General features: G+C 46.6%; 3 protein-coding genes across 5 annotated transcripts in view; 2 read left to right on the top strand and 1 right to left on the bottom strand.

Moving 5' to 3' along the window:
• The window catches only part of LRIT1 (leucine rich repeat, Ig-like and transmembrane domains 1), a 138,755-nt gene extending 133,293 nt beyond the window's left edge, over nt 1-5,462 (top strand). For both annotated transcript variants that reach the window (XM_080597862.1, XM_080597861.1), the window contains one exon: nt 1,213-5,462. In XM_080597862.1, the coding sequence (XP_080453988.1) occupies nt 1,213-2,198 (986 nt within the window). In that variant the 3' untranslated portion in view covers nt 2,199-5,462. The remainder of the gene's footprint in view (nt 1-1,212) is intronic.
• A 4,985-nt stretch (nt 5,463-10,447) lies between these two features.
• On the top strand, nt 10,448-15,039 carry LRIT2 (leucine rich repeat, Ig-like and transmembrane domains 2). The gene is made up of 3 exons (XM_080596674.1): nt 10,448-10,653; nt 11,047-11,828; nt 14,014-15,039. Exons 1-3 carry the CDS (start codon nt 10,541-10,543, stop codon nt 14,829-14,831), a joined length of 1,713 nt encoding a protein of 570 aa, XP_080452800.1. The 5' UTR covers nt 10,448-10,540; the 3' UTR covers nt 14,832-15,039.
• A 5,000-nt stretch (nt 15,040-20,039) lies between these two features.
• CDHR1 (cadherin related family member 1) overlaps nt 20,040-27,357 on the bottom strand; it is a 76,799-nt gene continuing 69,481 nt past the window's right edge. For both annotated transcript variants that reach the window (XM_080597859.1, XM_080597860.1), the window contains one exon: nt 20,040-23,611. In XM_080597859.1, coding sequence (XP_080453985.1) covers nt 23,060-23,611 — 552 coding nt within the window. In that variant the 3' untranslated portion in view covers nt 20,040-23,059. The remainder of the gene's footprint in view (nt 23,612-27,357) is intronic.

Raw genomic sequence — 27,357 nt, 5'->3', positions numbered from 1 at the left:
AAACAAAACAGAAAATGCTTTTCTGAAGGCGTATGTTGAGTTTACTTTGAGGTACAACTGAGAATGATGTACTTTGTGCCCCATTAAGCCAGACTGTAGGACCTTTTGGTAAAAAGCTGGCTGAAAATATGCATTATTTCTCAGCAATGGCAGCTTCTGTGCCAGTGTTAGAGTACCACTGAAATGGTGGTGGTCTGAATAGAGGGGAGTGAGAAACAGCCCACAGCCTACATGTGTGAGGAAGTGCCACAGGAAGACCAGTAGCTTTATGGTTTTTAGTATTCCCAAACACTGAATAATTAAATGGAAAAGGTAACTTTTTGCTGCTATTGTATTGTATTTCATTGCCGTTGGAACGTGCCCCGGTTGCCAAGGCTGGGTCCTGACCCACATGGGCTTGGGAGAGGTTTTTGTCCTGTCTTACCTTTCCCTTTCAGACGTCTCCCTTGTTTACCTTTCAGTGGGAAATGACAGGTAGTACATGCTCATCCTAAGGAGGCTGGTTAAATAATGGAGAATGTGCTTTACCCTTCTGCATGATCCTAGCTCTTTCTTTCTGCATAAGTAGAAAAAGGCAAAAAAATGCTTAGTTTTAGCCTCCTGGTAAACCAGATGAGAAAATCAACACTCATCTGTGTACATATTGCTCACTGGAACTGTCTACTTTGGTAAGCGATGAGACTTCCCTGTGTTTGCCTTGATATAAAAACCTGTCCAAATTTTACTGTAAAAGGGATATTATTTTTCAGCTACTTTTCTTCATATATTCTAGGCTAGTCCATATATGGTTTTAGAAGAAAATCTACACTTTTACTTCCTGTGACTCAGAGTGCATTTAGGTCATGTTACAGCCCACTCCCTCCACTCTTTTAAATATTGTATCTGCATAAGAGCTTTTAAACACCTTTTTTTTTTTTAATATAAGAAACTTCACAGTTTAGTTTTCAAGTTACACATCAGTTGGAAGGAAATAGCATGAAATGCTTCGCATCTATTTGCTCTGAAGCAGTGTAGATCCTAACAAACTAATTTTAGTGTTAATGTAATTTTCTTGGAATTACTTGATTTTGTAATGTACTTGGTGGCCAAAATAAATGATGATTCTACTGTATCAAGCAGACATTCAGCTAATTGAATCTTAATATTTCACAAAACATGTTAGTAGTTCTATTAACGATCATCTATTTATTTTACATTTTTCCTTCCTTGCAGTGCACCAAGAGATCTCTAGCGATGGGATGAGCTGGTCTATCCTGGGCCTACCTGTAGTCTCTTACCTTGACTCTGGAGAGTACATCTGTAAAGCAAAGAACTTCCTGGGGGCAACAGAGGCGTTCATATCCCTCATCATCACAGACTCAGAAAGCACGGATGACCCCAACTCTGGTGCCAAAGGCTCATGGAGCGGGAAGGTGAGCGGGATGGAGGCAGCTGCCTACAACGACAAGCTCGTAGCAAGGTACGTTATCACCACCTCCACCATGCCTACTCTGGGAGATGGAGCAGGCACTGGAGAGGGCCTCCTCATCCCAGATGGGGCACAAGATAGCAACCCCCAAAACCTGCTGGTGAGCCCACCTACTGGTCAGCAGGAGCCGGAGCGAATTGTGAGGTCCGTCAGAGTGATAGGAGACACTGACCAGAGTGTCACCCTGGCCTGGAAGGCGCCTCTGGCAAGGAACACGACAGTGTTCAGTGTCCTCTATGCAGTCTTTGGAGAGAGAGACATGCGGCGGATCAATGTGGAACCAGGGAAGACCAAGGTCACCATTTATGGGCTGCTGCCAAAGACCAAATACATTGTGTGCGTCTGCGTGAAAGGGCTGATCCCCAGGAAGGAGCAATGCATCATATTTTCCACAGATGAAGTTGCTAGTGCAGGAGGGACCCAGAAGCTCATCAATGTGGTCGTCATCAGTGTGGCCTGTGTCATTGCCGTTCCCCTGACACTAGTGGTCTGCTGTGGAGCACTGAAAAGACGCTGCAAAAAATGCCTTGTGAGGAAACCCAAGGAAATTCAAGAGTCCTACGTCACCTTTGAAAGTCTTTCTCCTGGGGCCAAGGCAAAAGGAGTGGAAGGAGAATACTTGACTAGACATACCCCTGATGAATCTAACAGGCTGCTGTCTGCCCGATCCAGTGTGGACTCTGAAGCAATACCAAAGATAGAGGGGCAACCTAACGAATACTTTTGTTGACAGTAACTAGGCTGGTCATTGTCTTGATAGATGGAAAGTACGTGGCTCTATATATGACTCTTTGCTCCAACACTGCAAGCTGTTTTGTCAACATGTGTGTCTCTGACATGCTCTGCAGGAGGATGCGAGAATGTAGATGGTGCCCAAGCTTTACAGGAATGTGTCGTTTGCCCCACTTGGGGTTTGCTGTTTTGTACTCAATGAAAAGCTTCTGCGCTAATGGACTCATTCTCCTGGACCACTCTTATTTTCATAAAATTACACATGCACACTGAGTGTGAGGACATTAAGCAACAATTCTGAGCACACTCTGCTTGGTTTTGTATAGTACCTGCTCTGCAATTTGTTAAGTATTTTCATCTCATCTCTTTTGAGGTTCTTTTGGTTTACAAACAGGAGAGCATTTAATAATTTTAATATAAATATCTAGGAATGTTAAGATTGAGAGTCTTACCTTTTGCAGTCTGATGCTTATTAGATAGCTAAATGTGGATGTACAGCAACCGTTTATAGTATGTCCATAACAACAGCTTTATGCTCTCAGTTCAGAGAAATGTGCAAAGAGATATGACTGAAGAAACAAAAAGCAATTCACTCCTAAGAACACATAATAGAATAAGTTTGAGGATGGCATTTTGGCCCTAATTATTCTTATCATGTACTTGAACAGGACCACCCAGGTTTTTCAGTATCAGGCCTAGCTGTCATTTTCTAGCAGTGTTGCAATTAGTAGAGCATGCTTTGTATCATAGAATCATAGAACCGTGAAGGCTGGAAAAGATCTCCAAGGTCATCTGGCCCATCCATCCCCCCTACCACCAATATCCCCCACTAAACCAAGTTCTTAAAAATCGTACAATAGCCTACCCTGAAAAATGTGTTCTCTGTAACCACATTGAAAAGCCTGCTTCAGACGGTTCTGCAGAAAGCTCCCAGAGCAGCCCTGTCATTACTGCTGGCTGTGCTGACAAAACTGGTAGTGAAGACCAAAGGGCTCGGCTGGGCACTTGTGGTTTGGTCATGAAAATACCTTGCTCTGTGCCGGGCTGGGGTGCGGGATGGGGTGGTAGCACTGCTGGCTGGGCGCACTTTGTCAGTACTTCCAGCAGTGGCAAAGCCTCACTGCTAATGTTTGGGTTTCAAACATTTTGCATGTTTGAGAACCTTGGGAAACAAACAGAGAAACAAAAAAAAACCACAAACTAATATTTATCTAAATGTACTTTTCTAACCAGGGTGAACTAATCAGTTCTTTAGGTTCTGCAATTATGGAGGAATTTGGATCTGTGTACTTATCACAAAGCACTTCCCAGCTGTATAATTTTCCACTCTAGTCCCTTAGGTTTTAATACCGTATATAGTGGTTTTCTATATGTAATAAATATTCTTCATGAAAGAAATGATGGATGTTCTGCCAAATGTTGAACAAGAGGGATCCAGCCAAGTTGAAATGATAACTGATAAAGCCTCAGTCTTTCTGAATTGCTTTGAAATGTCTGTAAATGCGTTGGAAGGTTCTCCACTCACATTCATGTGTACATACAGTGTGGACTAACAAAATCCACTACTTGGAATGGCACTCTGTATGGATTTTGCAAGTCCTTCTTTTCCTGAATGATTTCTGTTATGTCAGATTACTTGGTCTGAAGGAAAAAACAAGTCGTTTGATCTCAACATAACTACTAGCAACAGGGAGTACATTACAATAGTTTCTGGTAGGACTCTCTGTCCTCCTTACATTCATGATAAGGAACTTCTCTTGTTTTGGGAGAATTTTTCAATCCCTGTATATAATAATTCATGCTACTCCTCTCATTGGACTGCATAAATTGTTAGGATTACAAATAGTGTTTTGCAAAATGATGTATTTTAACACAACAGATTAATTGATGAAATAGGTAGTCTGTAATAGATCTATTATTTATTTATACATTTGTGTTTCCTAGGATTGCTTTTAGTCTCTCTCCTCAAGGTGGAACAAAAATTTTCTTCCAGTAGGAGTTTTTGGGATGGGTTGAAAGGACTGTTGTTTTACTGAACCTGATTCCTGCCCTCATCTGCAGCAGTAGTACTCTGGGCTGTGCAGAAATCAGCAAAAGGTACCCAGCCTGACGTGGGCCTGGATGGATAATTTAGCAATGAAGAATCAAGGCTGTCCTAAAGCTCTCATGCAGTGAATGGAGTGGAGCTGCTGCCCAAGGACTTTCACATAAGTGAAGTTTGCAGGAGCCCACTGGGAGTGAGATGCTTTCAGCTGCCTGGAGGCATAAGCTGGGCAATTTGACACATCCAGTCCTGGTGAGGAGCAGTACCCGCCTGCTCCAGAACATGGTCTGAAAGTCAGCGATGGGAAGGGCACTGGCTGGGTCAGCGCTGCCACTCTTTGCTTGTGGGGAGGGCAGGAAGGCTAGGTCTTCCTGTGACATTCACCGTGGATGGGTTAAGTTTTAGACTCTACTGGATATTTTTTGCACTTTGAAAAAATAGCAATCCCAAGTAGAATAAATGTGATTTTCCTTTTCTATTTCATATGGTGATTCTCACTGTCTCAAAGGTGAGGCAAAATATTTTAGCAGCTCAACTGCTGCTGCTGCTGCTCCAAAACAAGCCTTCTGTACCAAACTGGTGAGTCACACAGGATAGGCAATAGGTCGAAATAGGTTTGTATAAAACCTGTGTTCCGTGGTGTCAGTCAGAAGAGAAACCCTCTACTTGCTAAACTGCATGTGAAATTTCAAACCATTAAAGGTAAATTGATTTTCTGAATGAGTGGAATGCAAATTTTGAAGCTTTGGGTCAGATTTGCAGTGGTATGAGGCATGTAACATTGCAGATAAAAACCTCGCTGCATTTTGTTGTTGTTTTAACCTACAGGGTGTTAGGCACCTCCTGTCAGCAGGGTTAGTGCAGGCAAGCTTCACGCTCTGATCATGACGTGCATGGAGCTGGCTCAGAATTCAAGTAAGGAGAACATTCATCCCTGGGAACAGTTTCTTACTTGGTTAAAGTCAGTCCTTGGACAGAAGTGCTGTAAGAACTGATATATGTATATATATAAATATATTTTTTTTGACACTTCAATATGTTTTCTTTCTCCTTGGAAAATGTTTCCTCTGTTAATAATCTCTTTGTGTCAGCTTTTGAACTGTTTGTTGCCTTTTGGGGTATTTTTCAAATGTTTTGGCACTAAGACAAACAATGTATTCAGGAATGTCTTGGAGTTCAATATTCACTACTTTTACTATTAAACCATTTTAAAATATCTTCTCGGGTTAGTTTTGGACCACTTCATTAACACTTAGGAATAAAGTTGCTGTCCACCTGCACTAAACAGGAGGTTGTGCTGGCTGTCTGCTGCCACTACCCGGGCCTGGGATGAGCACTTTAGAGAGCAGTACAAGACACTACTCAGTGGACACTTTGTGTGACACAAGCTCCTCTCTCTCTTTTGATACTTAATTTGTAAATCAGACTGGTGTAAAATTAAAACAAAAAAAAAAAAAGGTGTCAAAAAGAAGGTAATAGTGTTTTAAGAATGGATCCAAATAGCTCTGAACTGTTCTGGAAAAATAATTGTTATTTCTTTTTATTAAAAGGATCTTGAGAAAAGCAACCATCAAAATGAAAGAAGTGATCAGAATATAAATAAAATGATGTGCCAAAAGCGATTTTAAAGGAGTACAGCAAGTAGTTGAAGTGCATGAAGAAGTGTAAAAAAACTATTTTATGGCTTTTAAAAATAGTTTCCAAAACATCTTCAGAAATGTCCAGGTTATCTGGCGAGTAGGTCCAGACAAAAGGATAAGGTATGCTCTGAATTGTAATGTCTCTGCAAATATTTTGAATGGAACGTGTAAAAATTCCACAAATGCAGAATAATGTCCAGGCTGACAAATACCTTATTTCCATAACATGATTTAAGCATGTTGGAAGGCCTATAACTGTGTTAAATGTGGTCACTTGCATGTTTAGTTTTGTGTGCCCAGAAAAAATAGACTAAAAGGTCTTTAAATGATTAAAAAATATAGGACATACTTGCATAGAAGCATGCATGTGCTTACTTACAAACTTGTGGAAAATAATGAATAACCCCAAAATGTCAAGAAGGACAGAAAAACATTTTAAAAGATATTTTCAAAAAAGAATTGACATTGAAAAATGACTTTGAAAGTATTCCATTGATAAAACAAAATCTAAAGGTTAAAAAGGTCCTGACGAGCGTGACATCAAAGTCCCTCTATGTCAGAAGTATTCTGCGAATAGTTTCAGGATGTCAATCTTTATTCAGGGCTACACTAATGTGGCTTAGCAGGAGCTTCACCAGTTTTTAAGTCTCTGAGTAGAAGATGCAAACTGTTACCCAAAAAAGAGCAAAACAATTTCTCCCAATTTACTTTCCTATTAGTCTAAATTAAAAAATAAGGAATTTAGAAACTGCCAACAAAGGTTCGAACTGAGAAATTACTGTGTACACCCTAGAGAGAGGGACCAGGCGGTGGTGAGCATGGAGCAGTGCCCATGTATCCCCAGGGGCCGGGGCTGGCAGCAGTAAGGGGTGGGTGCATGCTGTGGTCGCACCCTGCGGGACAGCGTTGGCCCTCGGCTCCCTGGTTCGGATCCTGCCCTGAGACAGAGCTCGAGCCCTGCCTTCCCCCCCGAGGGTGACGGGGTGGGTGGCCTGCATTGCCAGCTGTCTTCAGGATCTGAGAGGGTCAGGGATGTGCTGGGGCCTCTAGAGGGACCCTGCTGGGGGCGTTGGGTTACTGAAAAGATTGGGGAAAGAGCTGCAGGTTTGTACAGCTGCTGTTGCTGTTGAAGGATCATGGAGGAAAAGTCTTATCTACCTCTTCCTTTTCACATCACTCACCTCTTTTTGAAAGCTGCTTTTTCAGTCCTGTACCATTTGGTGTTACATGCACCATATCTGAAATACCCAACTGCAGCCTTACCTCATATGTCCTCCCTAGCAGGGATTTCTAGCTGTGATAACCCTGGCAGAGGGTCTGTCATTCTAAAGCATCAGCCTGGACTAGATTCCTAACAGACCTGTGTGCCCACCATTTCAAGACAGCGTTTGAATCCCTTGCCATTGCTGGGAGCGTGCAAAGGGCTTCCCTTCAGCATTTACTTTGGCAGTAAGTGTGGTCTCTTAAACTCCACTTCCCATAGATTAGCAGACAATCTCTCTATGGAAATTTATTTTGACAGCTTGGGTTTTAGACAGCTTGTTCTGCATTTTGGCTTCGATCATGATGGCGCATGATATTAAAAAGCAGCTGAACTGAGTGGACATCTGCTGTCACAAAAGTGACCGTTAAATTTACAGGCAGACATAAACTCGGCTGAATTGAAGAGGCAACATAATCCCATTCCAGTAGGGAACATAAAACATAAAGGCTGCGGCTAACATAGTTTGGAGTGTGTATATATACATATATATCCCTATGTATATATATATTCCCTTCCTTCCCCCCTCTACCCTAGAAAGTATGTACTCTACCCACCAATACATCTCATTTCGATATATAATTCACCACTAGTTTCTCAGTTTAATGCGGAATCTTCTAAGTACACTTGGAGTTTGGGAATATTTAGAGAAATAGCCTCTCAAGTAGCAAATAAATATCAGCTTGAAAACAGCCGGAGCATTGGCCCATGGCACTGACAGACACCGCTCTTTGAAAGGCCATTTTTCAGCACTGTAGAAGATAGATGGGACTGGGAATAGAGCTCTTGTGGGAAAAATGGGGCCAAGAAAACAACTGCAATTGTTACCTGCTAATTACTGTTAATAAACTCATTTAAATTAATGTGTTTCTTGCTAACAGAGAAGCCTGGATTAAATTTTACTTGCTGCATTCCAGGACATCGGGCAGTACGATGCACCTGTGCTATGGCCAAAGATGTACACAGGGAAAAAAACCTTTAATAGTTTTTACTCTGTATATAAATACTAATACTCTGCTCTTTCATAAAATATTTTTTTTGAAGACATGGCTTAGCTGTCATGTACTTCAGGCCCCTCCCTGCAGGCTGCAGAGGAGTGTGACGGTGGTAAAGCAGGGGCCTTCCCTGTGAGTGAGGGCTTTTGCAAGGTTGGGCCTTACAAGTGGTGATTCCCTCCAGCTGAACCACATGGTGATGGCTCATCAAGGACAACCAAACCATCCCCAGCCCAGCTGCCTTAGAGGTGGCATTTGTGTAGCTTATGAAATGGGCATTTTCTAGAACATTTTCCTCACAAGCTCCACTGATGAGCATCTCCATTGCCTCATGAACACCCAGACAATGTGACTGGACGACCCAACGACCTGGGTAGACTTCATCCATTTCTCCCATCATGGGAAGGTGTCCCATCACCTCTAGTGCTGAATGCCATCAAGACATTGGTTTTCTTGCACTTCATCTGAAAGTTTTTCTCTCATGGCTCCTGCAGCACATGCAAAGGCAAACCCCAGGTTTGCTCCTGACACCCAACTCTTTTCTATGTATTTTGTTTACTGCTGTCATTACTAAAATATTATCAGCAGTTATAATAACGTGTAAAATTACAAAATAGTTATTATAAAATAATAATACTGTTCTGTTAGGGAATATTTCCATGGCAGACTACAGAAGAGGCCTGAAATCACAGGTGTGGGTGGTGTTTGCCTACCCAGAGGCCCATGCCCACACAGGGATCCTTGAGGCCTTCTGCTGCCATGGCTGAGGGCTGACTGGGAACGACAGATCACAGAGCCATAGAATCATAGGATCCTCTCATCGCTGCTGCTGGTGTCACTCCTGGAGCACTCCCAGTTTAGCCAGCCAGCCCCACCCCCCTTTGCTGCTTAAGCTACACTGAAAGGGGGTGAGTAGTGGCTGCCTCGGCATGCACATGGGAGCTGTGCCGGTGCCAAACTGCAAGAGCCGCTGCTTCACCAAGGCTCTCAGGGATGTCCCCAGAAGCCACCACACTAAAAATAATAAGCCCAAACTCTTGTGGTTAGATGCTAGGCATAGGTAGCAATGGCAGCCCAGCAGGCCCACTAATCATGGCCCACCACTTGTAAACTGGAAGCCATCACAAAGTGCTGCAACAGTCCTCAGCGGTTTCTCCACTGGTTCATTTTGTTGATTAGCCTTGAATTCAAAGAGCCTGTTCATTTGAAAGCTGCAGAATCAATCCTATATCTTCCTTAGGCTTACAGCAGCTACACTAGTACATGTTCCCTGAAAGCCATGTATGGATCTAAGCTGTTGTGCTATAAATATTTTTCTATCCTGGTCCCATAGGTTAGAGGTTAAGTAGGTTCAGCCTAATCTTGACTTGTGACCCAGCTTCACAGGTATTGGCACTGAGGTTAAGCCCTTTACCGTAACTGGCCTCTGCCTTTTGTAGATTGTGATGCAGCCCATGCACACTAGATGGCCCCAGGAGAACACAGTGATGCTTGGAAATTCTACCAGAAAACTGCTCTTTTCGGATTAAAAAAAAATAATATCTAGCTGGTTACGCTAAATTCCTTCTCAAGAAATTATTTAGACTGAGTGTTTCAAGGCTACTGAAGGGCAATTGGCATACATCTTATAAGGGAACCCTGAGAACTAAGAATATTGAAATAGCACTGTTTTTATACTTATACAATGAAGAAGAATGTCATAAATAGTCATTCCTAAGAGAAGCCCACGGACTGGCTATAGCTAGGTTGCTGTTTTCATTACTAACATGTAAGAATGGAGGTACCATGGAAAAAAAGAAGAAAAAAAAGAAGAGAGAGAGGGAGAAAATAAAATTTGTTTCAATGGAAAACTAGTGCAATGTTTACATGACAGAATGACTAATTTTGTGTAGGTTTCTTATCCACCATGTCTAATAGTAAACCCTGCAAAGAACTGTGGGCAGGTTTTGGGGCCTGACAGATTGTACAATAAAGCACTAAGCACTGCCAAATTACAACCGTGAAGTCTGGCCTTTAATGTGGTTTTCTGTCTTGATGAATGCCATTAAAATATAGGAGATTGAGTTAGACTTCGTAAAAAAAAGGAGTCCGCTTGTGTGGACTTGGGATCAGAAGTGGTTTTGGCTTCAGGAACCTGTTGAGATTGATTCATATTAACATCCAACTAAATGCATCTGTCAGAACCCCCAGTGCTGAACAGTAAATGCCAGGAGTGGTCCCACAGGTGATTTTTAGCACTTCGACATAGACTATGAACCATACTACATGTCTTCTTTAGGGTCAGGTCCCCAGCAGGATTTATTTCTGCGTCAAGGAAGATTACAGCTAATAGGATTTGCTTCTTGGAGGCTGTTGGCATGTTTGGTGCAAACCCTGCACAGTGCTTTCTTAAAGGAGAATATGGACCCTATTATTCACCACATTTTTCTTCTTCTTCTTGCCTTCCACAAGATAAACACTTCTTTTTCATCTTGTGTCACAGGATGCTCTTGTTCTCAAGACAGTTTCGGAAGGTAAGAAAGCTAGTTACCCTAGCTGTAGCATCAATAAAGCAGCTTGGAGATTCTCAATATATATTTGCTGCTGTGGTGAGGACCAAAACCAAACAGATGGCTGCATGATATTCCTCTGCTAATACTTGCATATTACTAGCTTGAACATATAATGAGATCTCTTTTATTATCCTGAGATATGTAGTTGCATATGTAGCAATTTTTAACACTTTTAATTATATTCTTTGTGGGAAAAATGGGTGTAAAACCAAACTGAAGGATGGATGTATTGCTTACATATGCCATGTAGACAATACCTTATAATTCTTTGGGTTCTTGTAGACCTGTACAGAAACCGGGTTTGTTAGCCATACACATGGTATGTGACCTGGAGAATTTTGTTTTCCTCCTTAGGAGTTTACTCTGCATGTCTGCACTGCTGAGGAAGATCCCTGAAAACATCCCTCAAGACATACGAAAAATTAGAATAGAAAATTCTCACCTAACAGAATTGCCTCGCAGGTCATTTGCGAACGTTAGTGCCTTGGAGTATCTCTGGCTCAATTTTAACAACATCACAGTGATGCACATCAAGAGCCTGGAATACCTGCCGGCTCTGAAGGAGCTGCGCTTGCAAGGGAACAAATTAAGTTCAGTGCCATGGACAGCATTTCAAGACACCCCAGCTTTGAAAATCCTGGATCTGAAGCACAACCGGCTGGACGTCCTTCCAGAACATGCACTCCGCTATCTGCCCAACCTGACCTATTTAGATCTATCCTCAAATCAGCTTACTGTCATATCCAGGGATGTCTTCTATAGCTGGCCTATCTACCAGAGAAGCCAGAGGGCGGAGGGGCAGATAGAAGCTATTTCCAATGCTGTCCTGGCCCTTCATGACAACCCATGGATTTGTGACTGTCGCCTGCAGGGATTTGTCCAGTTTATCAAGTCAGTTGGCCCACCTATTATTCTGATGAATTCCTACTTAACTTGCTCAAGCCCGAAATTCAGGGCAGGGAAATTTTTCCACGAAGTGGAGCTCAACAGCTGCATGAAGCCACTAACCTCAGCCCTTGACACCAACCTGACAGTCCCTGTGGGGCTGAACGTCACCCTGACCTGCTTTGTGCAAGCCAGCCCTTCCCCAGCCGTCTGGTGGACCTATGCACTCAAACTGTTAAGAGCATTTAATGGTAAGCAATGCTTTTTTTTTTTCCTTAATTTGCATTTTGCTGTTCTACTTACATAGGTCTTCAGGCCATCTAGTCACCACATCAGTTCTCAGCCCCTTTGGAGTATCACAGTCAATGTGGTTGCAATAATCCAAATAATCTTAATCATCCTACTGTGTCTAAGCATGTCTGACCAGCACGAGAAGAGCTGCTTCATGCAGGAAATCTGTCAAAGATGAAGGGAGCAAGTCCTCATTTTCATGCAATTATTTTGTGATATGTGGATTTTTATTAGTAGCTCTTTCATCGTGATACGTGATGTAAGAACTATCAGTAGTGACACAGCCATACACATATATTAGATATGTAGTTATCTAGACATGCATATATAGAGAATATATAGTATATACTACGTATATATGCACACTGCTTATAAGTGTGTGTGCTGTAGACAAGCGCACATATATATATATATATATATATGCTAAATATATATACTATATATTTTTACAGGCATGTGTGTAGGAGCACAGACAGACAGACAGACACACACACGAACGACACACACACACATGAGCGACACACACGCACTGACACACAGACACACACAACATGCGCACGCGCACATGCACTTCTAGACTATTCCATATGTTTTCTCAAGAAATATCCATGCAAACCACAAAACCCTGAAGCCACGTTGCCTGTCCATGCCCACTCACATTCTATTAGCAAAATAGATGACATTTTTCTCCATAAAACACATTAATTTGTCTGCATTACTGAGGACCTCATAATAGGAGGACTTTTCCCTTCCTTCTCATTCAGCTGGAGGCCCTCCCTCACAGTTATTTTTGCTATGAACAGTAAACAGGGCAAGTTGCTATTTTCGTAAATTCAAAGCTAAGAAGACATACAGACACCACACAGATTATGTGTGTTCCTAATAAGCCTGCTATCTAAATAAGATAGCATTACCCCTTAATCTTGGACTGCATTTCAGCATTTTAGCAGCACTTGTGCGTCTTTCTGTGACCATGGTATGCCCAGGTTTTCTTTCCTTCCTGTGGCCCTGCTTGGGCAGATTCATAAGGTTATTTGCTTATTCATAAGGTTATTAAAATTACATTTTGCTTCCAGCCCAACCCTTTCTGACACCCATGTGCCTTTTTTATATATATTTTTTAATTTATTTTATTTATTTTATTTTATTTTATTTTATTTTATTTTATTTTATTTTATTATTTTATTTTATTTTATTTTATTTTATTTTATTTTATTTTATTTTATTTATTTTATTTTATTTTATTTTATTATTTTATTTTAATTTTATTTGCCAGAGCTTCTCGAGAATGAAAAATTTCAGTATCCAGCCTAATAGATGCGGGAGCATGTGTCCAAAATATAGAGGTACCTCTGGGGCACCTCAGGGGCTCTCCCTGTTTTATTACAGCCTGAACATGCCAACAGCAGATGGTACATAGGTGGCTTTCTCCCTGCCCTGCCTCCATGAAGGTATTCAGGTGTCCCCAGGCATTTAGGGGCTATGTGGTAAAGAGAATGTCACTCCAGGTTAGAGTCATAGAATGTCGTGAGTTGGAAGGGATCCATGAAGATCATCGAGTCTACCGCCTGACTCCACACAGGGCAACCTAAGAGTTGAACCACATATCTAAGGGCATTGTCCAAATGCTTCTTGAATGCTGGCAGGCTTGGGGTCATGACCACTTCCCTGGGCTTGACCACTTGGGGCTTACCATTCCCTCAGTGGAGAACTTTTCCCTAACATCTGACCTTCCCCAGATGCAGCCTTGAGCCAGTCCCTTGTCCCCCCGGCCCATATGTACATCCAGGCTGACACCGATCCAGGTGCAGAATCTGGCAATTGCTTTTGTTAAATTTCATACAGTTGGTCATTGCCCAGCACTCCAAGCTATCAAGCCCTCTGTAAGGCCTCTCTTCTCAAGGGAACTGATGGCTTCTCCTAGTTTAGTATAGTCCACAAATCTACTTACTTTATTGCTTCTTGGCCTGGGTAACACTTCACCCATAAGCTCTGTGGGGTTTGGTGCATGCCCACACCCCAACTCCCTTTTTCCCAGGATGGGCAGGTGCTGCTTGGCCCCCTCAACTTCACCCCCTCTGGGACAGTCTTGGGGCTGCAATGCGACCACCCTGCCCACTGATTCGGCTCCCCTCTGCCCCTCAGTGTCCACCCAGCCCATCAGCGAGGAGACCGTTCGCTCCGAGCTGCTGATCCCAGCGGCACGGCCAGCAGACGCCGGCAACTACACCTGCACTGCTGCCAACTTCTTGGGCAACGCCTCGGTGGCCATCGCCCTCCATGTAGGCACCCCGCCAGCCTCCGCCCCTGTCCCGGGCTGGGCCCCTGCTGCCCCCGCAGAGCCAGGCGCCCACGTGGAGGTGCGCATCGCCAAGCAGACGGTCTACGGCATCACCCTGGAGTGGTTTGCGGCGGCGGCGGTGGCAGAGCCAGGGGAGACCTGGTACACGCTGCTGGTGGGCCGCTACGACACCGCCCAGAAGGACGCCATCTACATCGGCCCCGGTGTCAACACCTACTCGGTGACCGACCTGCTGCCCGCCACCAAGTACGAGGTCTGCGTGGCTGTCCGCAACCAGGCACCTCGCAAGGGCCAGTGCGTTGTCTTTGTCACGGGCAGCGATGTCAGCCAGCTGGAGCAGCGCGAGAAGCTCATCCACATTGTTGTCATCGTCTGCGCCATGGTGCTGGCCGTGCCCGCTGGCATGTACGCCTGCACCGCCGAGGCCCGTCCTGGCTGCCTGACCCGCTGCCCCGCTGCCTGGCCCCGCCGCCGCCGCGGGGGCCAGCCGTCGGCTGCCGGCAGCAAGGAGAGCACGCTGGACAGCCTGCCCGCCGGCAGTCAGGACGGGCTCTGCCACCCTGAGGGTGGCCGCAGTGCCCAGCGGCCCCCGGCCCGTGAGGAGCCCGAGCGGCCTGGCAAGGCCCGGCCGCCCCACAGGAACAGCGCTGACCTCTACTAGTTCGGCCTCCGCCTGCCTGCGACTGCGGGCACATGGCCTTCATCCACAGTCTCCATCCTGCTGGCTTTTTTGAGACGGAGCAGTGAAATTCCCCGTGTGTCATAGACCTGGGGCATGGTGGGGTGCATGGCCAGCATTCCCAGTGGGCTCCCAGAGCCCCAGGCCTGGGGGCCTTGGGGTGTGTGGCTGCACCCCAGCATCCCCAGCACTGCCATGGAGCAGCACACACAAGTTGAGGTGCCCTTGATCTACCTGAAGAACAACATGACCAAAATACTTTGTAGTAGTTGCTTAAGAAATGTTTTAGAGCCACTACTTGATGGCTTCAATCTGAGATGAAAGGAAAGAAGCATTAAGAAAAGTAACAAACCCAACAACCAAATAGAAATATGCATCAAAAGGTCAGAGCTGCAGCTGCCTGCACATGTGCGTCTTATTTTAAAAAAAATATTTCTTTAGCTTTCCCAGCCAGGAACGCAGTTGATGGGGAGGTGTGTTTGCAGTGCTGGACTTCTGTTGGCTGCCATGTGGATATGTAATGGCACAGCAGTGGAGGGTTCCTGTTTTTTTTTTTTTTTTGTGGATTTGTTTTTTGATAGGAATGTTTTTTTGTAATAGGGAGGGGACTTTTACCTGTGTCCAAAATATGTAGCTTAGATGACCAGTTTAGTTTACCACATAGCCACATTTTGTGTTAAAGGTTAAAGTAATTGGGAGTGATGCCCAATTAGTCATTATAAGTCTGGTCGCGTTCAGGGTACTGGAATATCACTATTACGGATACACCCTCAGTCTAGTTGTGTTCCATGCACTACCACGGCCACACTTAAAGAGTTTGGTCGTGCTCAGTGAGAACTACCACAGCTAGATTTAATGAGTAGTGCAATTTATTAAGCAACAGGTACACAGGTTCTTTGGATTGCCAGTGATAAATTCAGTGTCTGCAAAGCACATACAAATACCAAAAGTACAAGTAGCTCAGCCTGGCCATGAATGTGTTAAAAGGTATAAAGCAACTCTATAGAGATGTCTGAGTTTCCCAGGGAGGCACCTGGTGTAACCAAGTCACCTCTTACCCAAAGGCATCCCAGTGGTAGGAGGGGAAGAGCGGCTCAGCCTGTCAACTGATCCCAGAAGTCAGAAAGTATCCTTCGTGATGGTGTTTTTTTCATAACATCCTCTCTCCCTTAAGCTAATTTATATCATTTTCTATCTTTTAGGTGGCGCTTGAGTGACTCTAGTCATGCATATCTTGGTTACAATTGGTGCAAAATGTTCTCTCTTTGCTTTAAAATTATAGACTATAAAAATTTTAAAGTGCAAATGTGAGGCATGGTTACACCTTGGAGGCAGGTAGCTTTTGGGATGGAGGTGTGTTTTGGTATTATAATGGGCAATATTCACTAAAAGGACAGCATTTTGTCAAAAATATGACAGGCCGTTGGCCCAGGGTAGCAAATGTGTAGCTTATCGGTTCCAGTGTGCACAAGAACAATCAAGTTCCCATCCTGTCACAGAGCCTGGTCATGGTGTCTCCACTCCACGCTCTGTACTGTTCCTCTCAGAGTCAGCACACCAGGTACACCCAGCATGATCAACATCTAAGGCTGGAGGCCTAGGGAACCTCTGTGTAGCGCTTAGTGATAGGGTTTAGTGGAGGACTTGTTAGTGTTAGGTCAGAGGTTGGACTGGGTGATCTTGGAGGTCTCTTCCAACCTAGGTGATTCTGTGATACACTCCACCTGGTGTGCTGGTTTTACTCGGGTGGGCAGATGAGCTCCACGACAGCCACCCCCCCCCCCACCCCCACCCCCACCCCCACCCCCCCAAAGGGAAAGGGGGAGAAAAATGCAATGAAGAGGGCTCAAGGGGATAAGGTCAGGGAATCACTCAACGATTATTGTAATGGGCAAAACAGACTCAGAGTAGGGAGACAGTAAGATTTATTGCCTATTACTGGCAAGCTAGAGAAGTGAGAAACAAAGGAAAGAAACCAAAAACACCTTCTCCCCATCCACCCTCTTCCACCTCCCCCCAGGTGGCACAGGGGAATGGGGGAATGGGGCTGCGGTCAGTCCCTGATGCTTTGTCTCCGCCACCCTTTCACGGTTCCTCTTTGCCCCTGCTCCACGTGGGGTCCCTCCCACGGGATGCCGTCCTTCCCGAACTAAGCCTGCGGGGGCTGCCCACAGGCAGCAGCTCTTCAGCAACTGCTCCCACACGGCTCCGTACCACGGGGTCCATCCATCCCCCAGGAGCAAACTGCTCCAGCACGGGTCCCCCACGGGCGGCAGCTCCCCCCAGACCCCCTGCTCCTGCGGGGGCTCCTCTCCACGGGCTGCAGCTCCGGCCCGGGGCCTGCTCCTGCGGGGGCTCTCCATGGGCCGCAGCCTCCTCCAGGCCACATCCACCTGCTCCACCGGGGGCTCCTCCACGGGCTGCAGCGTGGAGATCTGCTCCGTGTGGGACCCACGGGCTGCAGGGGGACAGCCTGCTCCACCAGGGGCCTCTCCACAGGCCGCAGGGGAACTGCTGCTGCATGCCTGGATCACCTCCTGCGGCACTTACCTTGGGGTCTGCAGGGCTCCTTCTCACTCCTCACTCTCCCAGCTGCTGTTGCACAGCAGGCCTTTCTTTTTTTTTTTTTTTTTTTCCTTTCCCCCCTCTCCTTTCTTAAATCTGCTCTCACTGAGGCACAAACGACATCACTTGCTGGCTCTGCTCTGAGCAGCAGCAAGTCCCTCTGGAGCTAGCTGAAACTGTCCCTTATCTAACACGGGGCAGCTTCTGGAGTCTTCTCACAGAAGCCGCACCTGCAGCCCCCTGCTACCAAAACCTTGCCATGTAAACCCTGGAAGCTTCTTCTATGCTGTACCTGTTCTTTAAAATGTGACTAGTTTAATTTCTGAGTTACCTCAGGCAATTATTCCACACCATACTTCTGTGTAACACAACGAACACATCTACTGCCTTTTGTTATGCATGTGCTGTGTTAATGTATTTCTCTTTAGTGTTAAGAACAAGAGCTACTGAGGAATTGATGTTTCCCATCTCCACCCTCCCCACTATGTCTCTCATTTTTCCCAGGAAAGCCAATGTGGTGCTGTGGCCGTGGGGGCAATGTGGAGGTGTTGGGGACATCATCGTGGCTTGTATCAGGAATAGTGTAGCCAGCAGGAGCAGGGAGGTGATAATTCCCCTATACTCTGCTCTGGTGAGGCCGCACCTCGAGTACTGCATTCAGTTTTGGGCCCCTCACTACAAGAAGACATCAAGGGTCTGGAGCATGTCCAGAGAAGGGCTATGAAGCTGGTGACGGGCCTGGAACACAAGTCCTGTGAGGAGCGGCTGAGGAAACTGGGGTTGTTTGGTCTGGAGAAGAGGAGGCCCAGGGGAGACCTTATTGCTCTCTGTAACTGCCTGAAAGGTGTGGGGAGCTGGGGGTCGGCCTCTTCTTACAGATAACTAGTGACAGGACTAGAGGGAATGGCCTCAAGTTGCACCAGGGGAGATTCAGGTTGGAAATTAGGAGACATTTCTTCTCAGAAAGAGCAGTCAGGCATTGGGACAGGTTGCCCAGGGAGGTGGTGGCATCACCGTCCCTGGGGGATGTTCAAGGAAAGGTTGGACGTGGTGCTTAAGGACATGGTTGGTGGGTGATACTGGTGGTAGGGGGGTGGTTGGACCAGATGATCTTGGAGGTTTTTCCCAACCTCAGTGATTCTATGCTTCCATGACACTGGGCCTGACCCCCGCCATTGGGACAAGCGGCTGCTGCACTGAGTGGGCACATCCCTGGGGGCAGGGGCCAGGGTTTGGGAGCTGATGAGCCACCGCTGTGCTTCCTGCCAGGCCGGGCAGCCAGCCAGACGCTAACCCCAGACACAGACGCGCTGCCTGCACAGCCTGCTGCTTCAACATCAAGGCTCGCCACCTTGCCAGAGGCAGAAAAAAACAACAAACCAACATACATCGGAGAGCAACTGGCCCAGGCTTGTAGAGCAGCTACCTTTTGGGGGGATCAGCATACTTTTTTTTTTCCTTTCTTTTTGGCCTTGTTCTTTTCAGCACAAACAAAGCACGTGGCTGACAGACCCACAGCCCTTGTCATATGTGTTAGAGACCTTGTCAAAAATACCAAACCAGAGGAGAAACCTTGGCTATAGCCAGAGATAAAGACTACTGTGACCTTTACTGTGTGGCAGTTTGCCTTTCTAGTTGTGTTTTGGCGACAAAAGCTACACTTGGTTGTGTGTGTTCCATGCTGCACAGCCTCAGGTCCCCACGTTTCCTTCCCCAGCACCTCCACCATCTGCTGCAACTTACTGCATGGCTTTTAAAAAACATGTTTTGTTGATGCTGACTTTTGATGTTATACTTAAAGAGGCTTGTTAGTGTGTTAGTCTAAATGTAATAAACACGACTGATTTTCACAATGTGCAATGTCCTCTGCTGCATTTTTGTTCTTTTACCGTTACAATTTGCAAAAAACCTGAGTGCTGAGGAGCAATGGGCACCACTGCAGGGAAGGGTGGCTCCAGGCCCTCCTTACCTGTACTCCCCAAGTGAGGGCCCCCGCAGCCCTTCAGAAGCAGCCAGCCCAGTGGGGTGACAGCCACAGCCTGGAGAAACCCCTGCAGGGATGGAGAGCACACAGCAGGATGAGCTGGTGCCTCCGCGTCTCATCCAGCGCTCGGCGCAGTGGCAGATGGCCCTGCTGGGCTTTGCCGTGCTGGGAGCCTTCAGCTCGGGGGGCCGAGCTCACTCTGGTGATTAAAGCCGAGGCTCTGAGGCACCGAAAGTGCCACTCCAGTGTTGGCGACGCTGCTGAGGGGACTTCTGCTTGATGCAGTCAAAACCCCCCTGTAAGGTGAGACTTCCTTTCCTCTTCATGCACAAATATAGAACTTTAAAATAAAACCTGACTTCATGACCTTGCATTTGCTATGCAAACGAAGACAAGAAGTCAAATAAAACCTTCCTAACAACCTTCCTAACACAAGCTCACTGTAAATGAGTGGAGCTCCCTATCTACACAAAGGTGAGAGATGGAATGTCAAAAATGAGGCAGGCTGATTATTTCCCACCACTGCAGCCTGATTTCTCAGCCCCTGGTTTAGAAGAGGAACCCTTTCACACTGCCCTGCAGGAAGGAGGGCACTCCGGCTTCCTGAGGCGGTTGGAGGTGGCAAGGAACTGCGCCTGCTGTGGGGATGATCTGGGGGGGCAGACTGGGTCTGCACACGATGGGGAGGGAGGAGCAAGGAGGCTGAATCACAGCAAGGACAAGGCCAGGGAAAGACAAAACCTCTGATGATCACGCGCAGGATGCGAGTACTTTATTGCATGCCTGGTGGGTGCTGGCATCAAAACTGAAACCTGCTGCCGGGCGAGTAGCATGCCTGCCCCTGGGGCTGTGCCACAGCCGGGTGCTGAGCATTTCTGCCGTCCTGGCAGTGGTCACACAGCAAGCAACCGAAAAGGCATCTCTGCCAGCAGAAATACACCATGAGAAGAACCATTTGTAATTTTTTTTTAATTTATAAAAAAAAACAACTCTGAAGTTGAAGTACAAAGCAACTGGAAAAGTCTCACAACATAGTAATAAAACAACTTTATTCCCTCTTAAATATAGTCTCTAACACTAAGCCTGTAATTCCTGCTAAATCTCACTTATTCGAATGGTCTTTACAGGCTTTCCTCATCTGAGAATGACCACTGAATACTGGCTTCAACACGACATCAGGAAAACAGTAGTACGGGGAATAGATCACAAGCCTTTGGTGCCCCATGAAACATTGCAGAACCTGCAGGAGACACAGCCAGCGAAAGGAGCCTGTGGGGGCCACAGGAGTGGGACCAGGGCTGAGCAGCGGTGACGGGGGCTGCGTGTCCCCTCCCTCCAACTGGCTCAGGGCCGGAGGATGAGGTGGACGCAGTGCACAACGCAAGGGCCTGGGAGCCAGCAGCAGGGGTAAGCAACGGGCCCTGAGGGAAGGCAGGAAAAGGGTGGAGGAAATGAAAGACACGTTGGGAAAGGAGCCATCAGCACCGGCAAGGGTTGCTGTGCTGCCACGCTGCTCCCTGCCAGGCCTCCACCACTCCCCTGCCACTGCCTCTGCTCCCAACAAAGCCTCTGCCTGGTTCAGGGCACTCAGACTAAGCTGTCCTTACAGACAAGTTTTACAGCTGCATGGCTCCCCACGCAGCTCCTTGTGTGGTCCCATACCAAGGGGCCACCTCAGAGAAACATTCAAGTGTGCATTTTGTGTTCCTCCCCAAACCAGGCAGACTGCTGCTCCTTGCTGCCCTGCAGCCCTCAGTCCCTGACCTGCGAGGAGCCGGAGCTGAGCCCTGACGCACTGCGTGCCTGGGGAGCTGGGCCCGATGGCTCGTGCTGCGAGGAGACCCAGCGCAGAGGCACGGCCCGAAGCCCTGCACCACCAGGGCTGGTGCCTGCTTATGCAGCAAACTCAGGGCAGCACCGGGCCCTGCGGCCCCTCTCAGCTGTAGCTCCTGGCTCAGCCCGTGGGCGACAGGAACCATGGTCACCCTCTGGCTGCAGGGTGGAGTAAATGGAAGTTAAAAAATAGAGGATTCTTTTCTCTGTAAGCGGGTGATTTCTCATTGAACTGGCTATCTCCTAAGGTGATGAAACCCTGGTGCAGCTGAAGGGAATAAGACCAGCTAATGGGGCGAAGGAAGAGGAGCCCCAGAGGAGCAGGTCCGCTGGTCCAGCTGAAAGGACAAAAAGCAGCCCTCGAATGAACACCGCATCCTGTCACTTAGGGTTTGCTCCCTGTCTTGATGCTCATGGTGTCCATCCACGACAGCAAACCCACGGCAGCCAGCGCAGCTGCCTTACAGGGCCAGGGCTTGGGCACAGGGCGCTGCCCCCCAGCCAGACTGGTGCACACTGCCTTCTCCCCAGGTGACAGGAAACAGCCAGGCCCAGCTGAAAAACACCTCCTCAGAAACGAACATGAGAGAGAAACTGTGGGGAGGGCCAGTAAAAAAATCTGCTCTGCCTTCAGTGCCTTTTTACTGTCACCTAACAGGAAAAACTTGTCATCCTCCCCATCGCCTTTCCAGTTAGCTGTTGCATAATTCAGTCAAAAATGCTGCTAGGACAAGCTAGAATATTTTATGGAAACTTCCTTTTGCACTCACCAGTCCCTGGAGCAAGCCAGGAGAGGTGATGAAATACATTCGACACCTCCAGCTAGCAGCATTAAAAAAAAAAATCTTTCCAGACACATCCCTGACCGACATATGTGACTTTCCAGCACTTGTCTCTATTTTTCACTTATCCTTTTTCTCTCGCCTTTACCTTATCCTCCCCGCTGCTTTAATCAAGTCCTCCTGCTGGCCTGCCTCTCATTAGGGGATGCGGTGTCGGAAGGAGGCAGTATCGAGCGAGTGCTGCTACTGAATTTCTGTGCTTGCATCCTGCCCTGGATGGTCCGCCCATCCCCTGATTAGCAGGCAAGTCCAGGGTGGAGGTGAAGCGCAGCATCATGCCAATGTGCTTTGGCAGAATCCAGCATAAGCTGCAGGAAAATGAAGAACTTCTCCAAGCCTGCCCGCTTACCTGCAGGATGAGGGGTACCGAGGCCGTCAGCACATCGTTCCACCAGCTGCTGCCTTGCACGTCGCGCCCCAAGGGCAGCAGGCACCACCTACCTGCAGCCCACTCTCGGCGTGCTGTGCCGCTGCTCCAGGAGACCTGCACACGGACCCTGGTGCCACAGCCAGACCAGCATCTTCAAAGCTGGGCCTGGGAGTTGAGGTGGGTTTTCGGACACCTCAGACCCCCCTGCCGGACCAGATGAGAAGTGGCATCTGCCAGCGCCTCGGCTGCAGAGCACCTTGTTGAAGAGCAGGACTCTGGCTGAGAGCTTCCCGAACAGGGGCAACCTGAGCTGCTGGTCGCTTGGGGAGACTCTGCCTGGCATGAGGGCGTACTGAGCACCCTCAGACAGCTGCAGGGTGGAACCAGCACTGGGACACGACACAAAGGAACTGCAGTCCTAAGTGGGCATGGACCGCAGCGTTTGGTACAGGTGGGGCGACTTCGTAGCATGTAATACTTTCAGAAGGTGAGGGGGGCTATCAGAGCAAGAAGCTGCTCTCAGTTCACAGGGTGCTGACAGACACAGGGAGGACCACGGCACGTAATATATCCACGCACAGCCACAAGGCGCAGTCTCTGGAGCTGCTGAGAGCACCTAGATGTGGGGCTCGCCGATAGCCGCGTTCCTCTTCTCAAACCTCATTTTGAGCTCTGAGACCAGGGCGTTGTGGGCGCTGCTGTGACCTCGCTTCTTCAACTGTTTGTTTATGAACTTGGGGGTGAGGGAGCCGGACACGGTCGGCACCCGCCACCCTGAGGCGTCCCCGCTGGGAGCCAGGGCAGGGGGCGGCGGGGGCACGGGGGCGGCCGGTGGCACGGGGGCAACCTGGACATTGTTGTTGCTGTTCTCGTTCTGCAGGCTCTGGGCATCATCCTCAACGACAAACTTCTCCGCGGCATTGCTGGGCCTCTTGAACTTCAGCCACTCCATCCTCACTGTGCGGGATGGCTGGGTCTGCCTCTTTTTTATGATCCTTCTTACCGGCATGATTTTGTTGGAGCGCTTATTGCGCCAGAACATGGCAGTAGAGATCATGATAGTTATCAGCACCATTATGCCCATGACACCAGCTAGCACTCCTAAGGCTTTCATGGGGTTATCTTTAGTTTGCATCAAAAAGGCGGCCATAGGCCCTTTGTGAAGAGTCTGTAAAAGAGTACAAAGAAAACACATGACTTACTCTGTGGGACAGACAGCGACCTAGAAATTTCATTTGTCCAAAATATGTAACAAGCAGGGACCACTACTGGAAGTTGTCTCTAAAGAAAAGTGAGAGTCAAAGAGCCGGTCCAGCTTTGCACAATTTAGAGCAGTAGACTGGGCAAGCGCTGCAGTGTTGTGAGAAGGATGGCCGTCAAACACGAAAGCTTACAGGAGTATTCCTGCCATATTAGGGTAGATTCCTGCGTATCACCATAGTGTTTGTTTAACTTGCAAGAACTGAGCAAGAAAATAATTGGCTCTGGGATCTGCAGCTGTATTGTTGTACTATATTTCAGAAATAATTTCCTAGGAATAATAGCGTTGAACCCAAACAGAAGTTTATGAGTAGAAAATGATCTTTCAAAAACAGCCGCAGGTGATACGGTGATGCAGTTTATAGGACTATTACTGAAAATGGCATTTAAAAGATTATGAGAAAACTGCACTTTATAAAATTACAGCGTACAAATGAGTAGTTAGCAGGTATGTGCTGCATTCTGTTTTCAAGTACTCTTTTACAGACATAACAAAACTCTTTGAGATAAGGGACATGATTAGAGCTAAAGAGCTTTGTTTTCAGAAATAAGAGAAATAAGCAGTGACGTAAGCTACATATGGCATATTAAGGACAAATGAATGACCAGTTCATTTTGCAGCTTAGCACACTGTGCGTCTCGGAGGTCCCCGTATAATTTTGCGGATTTTGCCCTGTGGGTGGAGCTTGGATCTTTTCACACTTTTCCAGTACATGATGGTGGAGATCACCATTGTTACAGAAATGGTGGAAAGGACGCCACTCATGCAAATTCCAAATATCGTCCATGGACGCTTCTTGAGGCCTAAAATATAGGATTTTACCCTGGACTTGATCTGGAAATGTCAAAAATAAGAGAAACGGTCAACCCATGCATGGTTGTATTTGAAAGAGGTGGGTATCTGTTATAAATACAACTAGGGAGCTAGGGTGAGATGTTTATGGAACAGATAGCATGGAAAATAAAGGGAGCTGAGTGTCTTCACTTCACTTCTGTATTTTCACAACCTACCTCAAGCATATTATCCAAGACCATTGTTCCCATAACCTGAATGTTTCCTATTGGCAAAGAGAAATGGGCAAATACGTGCTATTGAAAGTCATGGACCACCTTACCTTAAAAGTAGGGACCAATTTTCTTTTTTTTTTTGTTGTTGTTGTGCAAAGTTTTTCCATTATTCAATGAGCAACAGACCTGAGCTAGAAAAAGCAAAGCAGCCCATGACTGTCAGACCTTGGATTCAACATCAGCTTGCTGTTGTGCATTATATAGATTTTGTGTACTTAAATTCCACCAGATGGCAGAAATTCTACCCTAGCTTACCTTCATGTGAAAATCTGATGAATTAAGTGTCAGACAAACCCTGCTAGGTAGTACATGACCTGAAATGAGTCCACTTATGAGTGTTGTCAAGATCTATTCTGTAGTGTGGTACGGACGGCTACATAATATAGAACCAACACGAGAAAGATGACATATACTTAAGAAGATGCTATAGATCAGTAATAATTATTTGACTAGCTATTTGCAAATCTTGAATAAATGGGATTAGACAGAAGTATGTGTCCCATGTTGTCAGTGTACAATGATTCCAGGATGAGAACTGATGTGCGTTTCAGAACACAGTTTCATTCAACTTCCCCTCATCTCGCTAAGTTTGATACTTGTTCAGAGCTTCCAGGTATGAAGACATGATTAATACCGAAGCTAAACCCATTAATAGTTAGCTGGTTCAGCCTATGTTTTAATTACTGGGCTGCTACTATACAAAGCTTTGCCTAGAATAAGCCTTGGATGACAACTGTTCGGTGATGTTTGCATAAAAACATGAGGCATTTTGTAAGCATACAGTGGTAAAATTGCTGTTTGTTGTAGGCATGACATTCACAGGATAAATGGGAAGAGTGATTTGCAAAACAAGCCTGGAACGTCATCATCTTAGCTGTCCTGCAGACAGGCTTATGGTAAGTGCATTTGTCACCAAAAAGCTTTGACATCCTGTCTGTGTCATCACCGTGACCCAGTCAGGTAATGCAGAGTCCAGGTCCGAGAGAGGTTTGAGCACCCTCTTACAGTGAAAGTGTGGGAGCATTTGGACACCTAAGTTTAAGCACCTCGTCTCTGAGCACTTCCCTGCACAACCGAAGCACCTTCAAGGCACTGCACCATTACCAGTGGTGCGTCAGAACTGGGTCATCAAATAGCGCCACTTTGTAATTTATTTAGCTGGTATTTTTTCCCTAGGAGGCATGTTGCATTTTGGAAAGCGCTGATTTTTTCTTGAACAGATTAAACAATGGCAGATGCACAATGAAATGAAAGCTGTAATGGGAAACACTGTCATATTTCTGGGCCTAAACACGTAAGAAATGCTCTCTTTCACAATAGCCATTACAGGAGTTAAAAATACCACTGCTCACAAAAGATAATGTTCTGATGGTTCTTCTGCTGTGATTTCACAGCTATAATGAGAACCAGCCCAGAGAAGGGTTGGCAGACAGTTCAGAACTGTGGCAGAAGTTTGGAAGTAGCTAGGCTGTGTATCAGCTTTGAGAAAAGGGATGTCCAATCCTGGGACAAGAATGCAATTAAAGAGATTAAAGCAACTGTTTGGAATAAAACACGCCATGAGCTATTCCTCATTTAACACGCACGGGTGGTCCTGGGCTTCTCATGCAGAAATCTTGCAGCCATCTGTCTCCTGCAGGGAAGCTCCTCAGACAGCGTCCCTCAGTGTGCTGAGGTGCCCAGCTCAGCACCCCTGGGACTTGCCAGCTTTTGAGGGGCTGGTTTCCAACACTGACATGTGCCTTTGAAGCTGGTTTCATGAACTCAGCACTGTGCAGGTTAAGGACAAGTAAATGCTTCAGGCTGTGAACCTGAAAGGGAAAACATCTCTCTGCAGGACACGGGCCTTATTCTCACCATCCTTCCTCCACAGTGGCTTCCTCCTCAAAACCCCAAGTTTACCAAAGAAGATGCTCATGTCTCCTTTTGCTACTGAAAGGGTGACTTACTTCCTTCACTTTTCACTCTCCTGCCACAACAGTCCACAGCATGCAGACATCCACACCTCCTGGCAGCTTCTCAAGAGCCTTTTGTAGTGCGTGGGTTGCAGCACGCAGAACGAGTGGGCAGTGCATTATCTTGAAGTTGGACCCAACAGGAGCGTGTGGTTGAGCTGTTTAACCATGAGAGCAGCTAAGGCTCGTCAGCTATATTTAGAAGTCTTAGTAAGCGGGTGAAGCTATTAAGAGCCCAAGCTATCACAGATTATAGACAAATCAGGTTGTGTTGACTTGAGCAAGTGCATCTGTAAAACGAACCAGCCAGTTCTGAGGAGTCCGTCCATTTCCACATTTTTAGCATTTCTTGGGTTTTGCCTCAGATTAGACCTAGTCTCGTTACAGGGATGGTTGTGGAGTGTGTAAGAGAGGAGGAAATACACCTTCTGTGAGTTTGTTGAACCTTTAAATCAGTGGAATGTACTCATCACGTATATTTAGAAGTCTAAATCAGTGACCAAAGCTATTAAGAACCAAAGGTGTCACAGATTATGCTCTCTAAATGTGGACTAAAGCTCCAGGCCGTGAAGAGCTGTAAATAAACGCCCCCGTATCCTTGCAGAACCTCAGCGGAGTCACGAGGAGGCAG

Source organism: Anser brachyrhynchus (genome assembly GCF_964034855.1).
Source record: "Anser brachyrhynchus genome assembly, chromosome: 6".
Lineage (NCBI taxonomy): Eukaryota > Metazoa > Chordata > Aves > Anseriformes > Anatidae > Anser > Anser brachyrhynchus.
The sequence above is the reverse complement of the archived record's forward strand: the minus strand, read 5'-3'. Positions and strand labels throughout refer to the sequence as shown.

Excerpts from the sequence above, each read along its gene's own strand:
- LRIT2 (XM_080596674.1), top strand. The coding sequence starts at position 10,541 with ATGGACCCTATTATTCACCACATTTTTCTTCTTCTTCTTGCCTTCCAC. Across the intron at positions 10,654-11,046 it reads TCTCAAGACAGTTTCGGAAG|GAGTTTACTCTGCATGTCTG; the intron begins GTAAGAAAGCTA and ends TTTCCTCCTTAG. Across the intron at positions 11,829-14,013 it reads ACTGTTAAGAGCATTTAATG|TGTCCACCCAGCCCATCAGC; the intron begins GTAAGCAATGCT and ends TCTGCCCCTCAG.